Here is an 8176-nt window from a genome sequence, read left to right as displayed (position 1 = left end):
CTCATATAAATGCAGTGTGTGTGGCTGTGCAATGGGGGAAATGCTGCTGGAAGCAAGTTACTGTACAGTCTTGTCTGGACAGCAGCTTCACCCAAAATGGCAGCAAAGACTGTTTGAGATGTTGGACTAACAAGGTAGGACTACAGGGACTTCCCAGCATATCAAATCAGCACTTGTTAGTGGGGGCAGGCATGTCTCATAACCTCCATCATGAATCTGTCAAGCTCCATCTCGAGCAGTATAAGCTTTTGCCTTTTCCAATCCCACCATGAGATTCTTTTTTCCCCAGATTTCAAAGTAATTGCATCTAAGGCATGTAGTGATCTGTTTCCTAGGAGCTTGTGTAATGTACAAAGACCTCCAGCAAATGAGTTCATGAGAGACTGGTTAAGAAACTGGAAGACTTCTGTATGTCCCTAGGTCCATACATGGAGCATGAAATCTTGTGCAGCATCCAGCTCTTTGCCAGAAAGGTGCAAGTCAGCTATGAGGAAGGACTGCTTGTGTACAGAGAATAGGGGTGATGTGCAGAACGGTGCTACTAAAGGAGCAACGTCAGAGAGAGGTCAGAGGAAGTGGATTCTTGAGAGAAAGCAGCACTTTACTGCAGAAGCTGAATATCAGCACTTTTTTCCCACCTTTTGCTGGCACTGAGGAAGGAAACAGATGCTTGAGGTCTGAGGAATAGTGTGTAACTTAGTAAGCCAAGTGTGTCTTAATAAGCCTGGAAGTCAAAGTTGTGTCATGGAGCTCTGCCTGTCCTGATGGGAGGAGGGCACATGGTCTTGGTGACGTTGGTATTTTTATTTTTGTTGGGACTGCAGGTCGAAGAGCATCCCTTGTTCTTTGTAACCCATTGTTCAAATGCAAATAACATTTAGATTTCACTTGTCCTTGCTTTGTCATTCTTCAGCCTTCGAGGCTGAAGAGCAGTGCAGCTGAGTGGGAGAACTGCCCCGTGGCATTACAGAGGCTGTTCTCACCTGCCTGAAACGTCCACGTGGAACGGAATGACCTCCCCAGTGGGTCTGACCTGCTCCAGCAACCTCCTGTTTTTATGAGGAATTTCCCTTGAGGCTGGCAGGTCTGAGTTCTGCTAACCATCCAGACTATCTTTAAGTTGAGGTGATTGAAAACTGGGGATGTCATGAGAGGCAACTACTTTGTGTTTAATTCTTGTGAAGCTGCCAAGTCCTGTAGCAACACTGATGGGTTCATTTGAGCCACAGTTTTCATCTGGAAACTAGAAAGAAATGATAGTATGACGGCTTTTGGTTTACTTCTAGAAAACCAATGACCTCTTTACTACTCACTAAGAACACAGTTGTATTAGTGTATCTGTAGAATCACAGAATCACCTAGATTGGAAAAGACTTTTGAGATCATCAAGTCCAATCATTAACCTCACACTGACGAGTCCCCAGCTAACCCATGTCCCTCAGCACTGTGTCTACACGACTCTTCAATCCCTCCAGGGATGGGGACTCCACCACTGCCCTGGGCAACCCCTTCCAATGCCTCAGAACCCTTTCAGCAAAGAAATTCTTCCTCACATCCAATCTCAACTGTCCTTGGTGCAACTTGAGGCCGTTCCTCTTGTCCTACAGGTATTGTTGTAAAGGTGCATCTTGCTAGTATGGCACAGCCCCCTTTCCACAGAAAAATCCACTCTGTTGGAATAAGTAACTTTCCACTGGCATAGCAGCATGGACAGTAGGAGAGTTATACTTTCTTGGCAGTACTGGTGTCAGTAACTTCCCATAATTAGATATGTGAGTGCAGATTTATACAGCAAGATAAAAATGTTCTTGTTCTGCTCTGTCCCTTTGCTAACGATTCCCAATATTTGCTTTTGCTTTTTTAACTGCCACAAAGCACTGTAGCTCCAGTCACTCATACAAAGCTCTTTCTATGAACTATCTTAACTTCATTAGAGGGTTTGTTTGGCTGGTAAGAACAGAAGTTTTAAGGTATCTGAAGCCAGGGTACTGCTTTTAGCTGCAGAGGAAGCTATAGGTGGGACTCAAGCAGCTCTGACACCACAACTTGACCTTTCTGCCACAAGCAGGCTTCAGTGAGCACATACTGGCATCCTGGTCCCCTCTGCAACGCCAGCCTGCTGCTCTGAGCAGAAATGGAGGAGTGCAGTTAGGAGTGCAGGAGTGCAACTTACAGGTTGGTAAATGAATAAAAAACAAGCCCTGTGGTCAGATTCCAAAACAAATGCCAAAGATTTTACAAATCCCTGGGCAATTACTTACCAAAGAGTACCCAATAATAGCAAGCACCTGTTTTAAAGACTCCAAAAGAAAGTACTTGCACACTGTTCACCCCTTCACACACAGAATGCTAAATTGTAGAGCTTGTCCTTTAGAGAGGCTGAGAGTATGAATGGGTTAAAGAGCAGAATAGAGTAAAAAAGGACCTGGAAAAGGCTGATAAATATGCTCATCTGCACACAGAAATCCTTAAGCCACTGAATTTCTGAAGCTGGGAGCATTTAACTGGGGATAGATTGCTTTGTATGTGTCCTGTTTCTTCTGCTTTTTTTTCCTCTAAACCACTGTCAGTGGCCACTGTCTGAGATGGATGGCATCAGAAGGGCCTTCGGTCTGACCCAGAGTGGCTGCTGTAAGTTTATATAGCAGGGAGAAGAGCAGCTTTAGCCTTTTATCTCTTGTGGGACTGCAGTAATTTATACCAGGACTTGAACGTGGTTTTTGCTGGTTAATTGTATAGACTTCCTGTGCCAGTTCACAGGAGTAAGCTGACTTTTACCCTGGCATAATATTGTTAAAAACAACCTTTGTTTTCTAGGAAGCAAGATCTTCTATCTCTCACTTGGGGGGGAAAAAACCCCCTATGATTCTGCATGTGCAATGCTAGGCATCTGTTTCAGTCCAGTGATGCTATTGAAATGTCTGTAGCAAAGTTAGAGCGAATGATGTGCACGTGGCCTTTGTGTTGTGCAGTAACATGGTGCTTCTTCTGCTTTTGTTTCCTGAATAGGGAAGAGGACAAGAACATTTTTGATTACTGCAGAGAAAACAACGTTGACTATGTAACCAAAGCCATTCGATCAAAAAAAGTGGATGTGAATGTCACAGATGAGGAGGTATGGAGAAAAAGATAAAGACCACCAATCTTTGAACTGGTGTATCAATTCAGTGCCAATCCTTTTCCAAATTCTCTGGTTAGGATTGTTATAACAAGGTACTACAACAGTTCAACAAACACTTGGCCATTGAGACAGAGATAATCTATTTGAAAACAGCTTTCTACTGGATTTCTGATAGTGTGGATGTACTAACTGTGATGCTGTAGTGTATCAGAAATGTTTCTGTGTTATTTTCAGCAATGCCACCAGCCACTTGCAGAATAAGATCTGAATTATCACTTTTTCCCAACTTTATACACTAACTGTGGTCAAATAGAAGTAAGAAGGGAGGGAAATGGCTTTTTTGACCGATGAATTTTGTTCATGGGTGAAGTAGGATTTCTGCCATGCCATCAGCTTTTCATCGTTCCCAGGGGGAGGGCAAATGAGTGACACTGGCTTTCCAGCTTGACAAAACCAGTGACATTGTCCACTCTTCCTCTGCTCATCAGACTCAAAACACCATTCCCCCATAGGAAGGTAATGCAGGCATTGTCAGAAACGTCCAGAAAAAGATAAGTGTCTAAAATTGTGAATTGGCTTTATCCTTTTCTTGGTGAAACTAAACACCTGGCGTGGACAGTTTCCTGTTCATCCTTCAGGAAATGTAGCTGTACCAGCTTTTTCGCCTTGGTTTCGATGTTTGCATGCTGCCACCTAGCCCTGCTCGTGGTCCATCGTCTGTACAGCTACTTTTGCCCACTGCTTTCCAGCACATTGTGTTTTGGTGAACAGATGAAGTGCTTACACATTCATAGACTGAGACGCTACAAATTCAGTTGGGTTCTCCTGTAGCTCTAAGCAGATTTCTGCCCTCTGAGCCATGACAGCCCCGGCTGGGGCTCTGAATGCTGATGGCAGGTCCTTTTATTATTAATCAGGAATTCATGTGAATTAATTTTCAGAGGAGAAGAGGGAGGGTGTTCACGATCAGGGTTGGAATTTCACATCATAAATTCAATGAACTGAAACTGTCATGTGCCACACAATCGCTGCAACAGCGCCATTACTGAGCTCCATCCCTCCTCCTGCTGATTACAGGTTGCAGAAGTAAATGTCCGGGGCAGTCCCACAGAACATGGCTGGAGTCCTGTCATTAATAAAAGCTCATTTTTGGGATCACACACTTGCAATAAGTGTATAATAACATCATGTTAGCATTGCTTCATTTCTGCTGGCGAGATGCTCTTTCATAGTTTGCAGGCTTCAGAAGCTTGTACCTTCCTTTGTATTCAAGCAACAAATGTGCTTGTTTTCAGCTAAAGAAATTTTGGGGTTTTTTAAAAAAAAAAAAAATATTAGGTGGGAGATGGCTGAAATATTTTTGTGTTTAGAGCCAGATCTGAAAACTGCCAGGTGACATCCTCTTTGGGAGTCATCCATGAGGCTCTGATGTAAGAGAAGATCTATTTCTGACCTAAGGAGTATTAGCACATGACGACTGCGTGGAATTGCTTCAGCGCAGATAGGACCTGCAAACCCTGCCTACCTGCAAAGGGCTCATGGGAAGATTCCCACTGGTGCAGAATTCCCCCATAGATGAAATTCTCACAGCCTGGGTGATTTTCACTTACCCCAGCAAATGCTCAAACAGGGACGTGAGAACTTTTTTTTTCCCCCCTCCAAGTTCTGGCTTCCTTATGATTGACTCTGACTGGTCAGGGGGAAAAATAATAGCATCCAAAAAAATAAAAATCTGAAAGGAAATAATTATTTCCTGTTATGTTAAGGAGCTGAAGCCATTACCAATGTTGTTCAGTATCCAAACATGTTCTTCACAGTCTGGAGGTAGCTTATTTTCCAATATCATGCAGGTTGATTGAAGTTTTAGAACCCATTTTAGACTGGAGATAACCCAGACCGAGCCTTTGGTAGTGAAGTGTGTGCAAGCATAATCTTGTCATTTTTATTAACTATTTTAGTGTTACTGTATAAATACGTCCTGCCATATCCAAAAGATGCCTTTCCTAGCCCTCTGAACATAACTCAACGCTGTCAATCCTTTGATTTAAATTCATATAAATTTAAAATGGCAGCAGGGATACATACAAAGAGTTAACTTGTTATGGAACAAAACCTACTGAAGCACCAAATAGTCTTTTGCTTAAACTGCAAAGACGCTAAGCTCAGCCTTTCCTTGTGCAATAAAAACTTGAATGAGGTGGTAAGGTGTTTAGATTTTATTTCCATGTGATGCATTAGTACCGTATCTAATTGTATCACCTCGTTTTGGGTGAACCTGAAATAAGTTAGTGAAAGGAGAAAAGAAATCAAGAATAAAAATGTAAAATGGGGACAAGCCAACCTGTTTGAAGCAAAAGGATTTTGGAAAGGGAAATAGAAGTCTCTAGGGTTTAGATAGATGTACTTGGCAACTTTCAAAGCATAAGTGGTCTTCTCCCCGCAAGAAATAGAGATCTTAATGTACAGCATTCAAGCCAGCATACCTGCTAACAGTTAGGATATAATAAACTTCAATTTAGAATTAAACAAAGAAGCTAATGACAGTAATCATGTACAAGCTTCCATTTACTGTACCTAAATTGCCCAGAGTTCAACAGAATAGCTTGCATTCACTTAGAAGAAGTCGTACAGACTAAAACAACCCGTTTCTCTTATGTATGTCAGCAGGACTAATGAAATAAGAAATGGACTGTGGCTGTGAAGTCTCCTCAGGCACGTCCTGGTAGCGTGCATTGCTTGCTGCCTTTTTGAGAACGGTATTTTTTTCAACTTTTAACAAACCAGAAACTGCTCAAAGGCATAGATGAGTTGCTTTTGTAATTTGTGCCAAGGGCTGTGGAGGTTGTAGACAGAGAATTTTTTTTTAATTGTTGGAGAAATCCCAGTAAACAAACATGTTACCTGTGTGCAGTATTTAAGCTCTTGCCAAAAGTTTAATGAAAGGCATTTGAAATGATGCTCGCTTAGTCCCTGATCCTCATGCTTTTGAGACAGCAAGTGCCAAACTGGTGCCAGCTTGCCAAGGAAAGAACAGGGGGGGAAAAAAATGGGTTTGAAGAAGGATTGCTTACTTCTGGTTGTACAAGCTTACTCCCATTAGGAAAACTTCCCTGTTTCACAGCTCTGAAAGTGGTTGATTTCCAAATCAAATCTGAAGTTTACCGGTATAATTTCAACAGCAGCCCTTCCATTCACTGTTTTTGCCATCACAGGGGGATGCAGCCATTATATATATATATATATATCTTCTTAATTACCAGTAATAAACCACTTTGCACAAGTTACGGCTGGCGCTCATTGCTATCCAGCCATTACAGCTGCAAACATCGTGCCTAGAAGTGTAGGTTAATATTGTTACACATCCATTCTGTTTGGCTTTGTTCTCCTCTTTCTCTGCGCTGGCTAATTGATGTGAAAATCATTCCCATCCGTTTGTCTGCTGAGACCCAGTATATCTGAGACAAATCCCTGTCCTGTGCTTTGTTTGTGAACACCCTGTGACTTGGAGCTGAGCAAAATTGATGTGCTGTTGGCTTGAGAAACTGCTGCAGAAGCTGGCCAAGCTGGCATCGGTTATCCAAGCAAAGCACAGAAGATTTAAGAGGCAGGGTTAGTGCACTGGGGCTATTTTTATGCTTTTTTTTATTAAATACTTCAAAGGCAGGGGAAAATGCATCCTCTCAAGTAACTTCTGCAACAACTGGTGTATGTTTGAATTGCATGGAGGGAGTACCTTGCTGCTTGATTGCATTTATTCAGGTCCCCACCACTGCAGTGCTTTCCTATACAAAATTATTTGTGTTGCTGTGAGTCTCTGGCTGCTTAATGAAATAATCATATGGGAAGTGTTTTGGGAAAGCTCAATCTGTGGCTCTTTAAGATTTCTACCATGTTATTTAAACACACAAAAACATGTTATATGCTGATACAAAGCAGCAGCTGTGCAGACTAAAGAATTTTTCAGCATGCATGGGTGATATCCATTGAGTTGGGTTGTACAGTCAGCTTAATTTTATCTTATCACTAAGGTTTGTTTTAAGGAAGACATGGGTAACAAGGGGACTTTGTAGATGTATAGCTGCCTAAGTACATTAGCTAGAACTCCCAGGTGTTTTAATTTGCCTGATGCTATGCAAACAGTAGTGAATATCTTGTTTTAAATACAGGTGTCTTAGTAATGCGTTTTGTTATACAGTAAGGAGGTTGAGATTCTTCTGCAGGTATTTTTACTTCTACATCAAATGGTGTGCACAGAAGTCCCTGCTACCCTGTGTTTAGGGCATAGCATCCTGCAAGGATGCAGACATTTCTTGGGTGGAACGTGTCAGCTTTTTAATAGTGCACAATTACAATTACAAAGCAGAGCCATTTCAGGCACTAATTGGAAAATATTATATCCATTTAGAATTGCAGAGGAAAATATATAGGTAAGCAGAGTGTAATTAGCCAAAGTGGAATTGGCCCAAGACTTGAAATCCATACTCTTGCAAATAGCACAAGGAGATTTTTAATGACTATGGATGATCAGGCTTCAGTTTCTTGTTTTGCTCAAAAGGCAACATTTGCAGCAGAACCAGCCTTCCAGTGTCAGGGAAGGGACCAGCTGCACAGTGCTGCGATACTGCTGAGTTGACAGAACTGGCAGTACTCTCTCTCTCCCAAACCTTTGGTTTTTCCTTTATTAATCTCAGCCAAATTCAGCACCAATAAAATGAGATTCTGCTAGTCTGTAGGCAAATACAAACCAGCATATTGTAGCCATTAATCTATAATGTAATTTTTGATATAAAGGATAGAAATGTCTTTATTTTGTCTTGTAATTGCACAACGTGTAGTTACAATATTATTCCTCTGCACATATATAAAGAAACTGAAACAATCTGTTGAAGTATTTATTGCTATTGTGCGTATGGCAGATAGTGCTTCTTTCTTTTGAAATAAACATCTTTGGCACAAAAAAAGTTGGTATTTGTCCAACTGAAATCCTAAGTCTTAAGTAATTACTAGTCCAGAGATGAGTTAAGGATGCTAAACATAAATTAAAGATCTTTCCAT

The 8176-nt window shown here is 41.5% G+C and overlaps 1 protein-coding gene across 1 annotated transcript in view; it reads left to right on the top strand.

The window, feature by feature from the left end:
- Positions 1-8176, top strand: part of ACBD6 (acyl-CoA binding domain containing 6) — an 85061-nt gene that overhangs the window by 31345 nt on the left and 45540 nt on the right. The window contains exon 6 of the mRNA XM_010174052.1: positions 3010-3115. Coding sequence (XP_010172354.1) covers positions 3010-3115 — 106 coding nt within the window. The remainder of the gene's footprint in view (positions 1-3009; positions 3116-8176) is intronic.

The sequence above is a fragment of the Antrostomus carolinensis genome, unplaced genomic scaffold (genome assembly GCF_000700745.2).
Source record: "Antrostomus carolinensis isolate BGI_N321 unplaced genomic scaffold, ASM70074v2 scaffold20728, whole genome shotgun sequence".
Classification (NCBI taxonomy): Eukaryota; Metazoa; Chordata; class Aves; order Caprimulgiformes; family Caprimulgidae; genus Antrostomus; species Antrostomus carolinensis.
The sequence above is the reverse complement of the archived record's forward strand: the minus strand, read 5'-3'. Positions and strand labels throughout refer to the sequence as shown.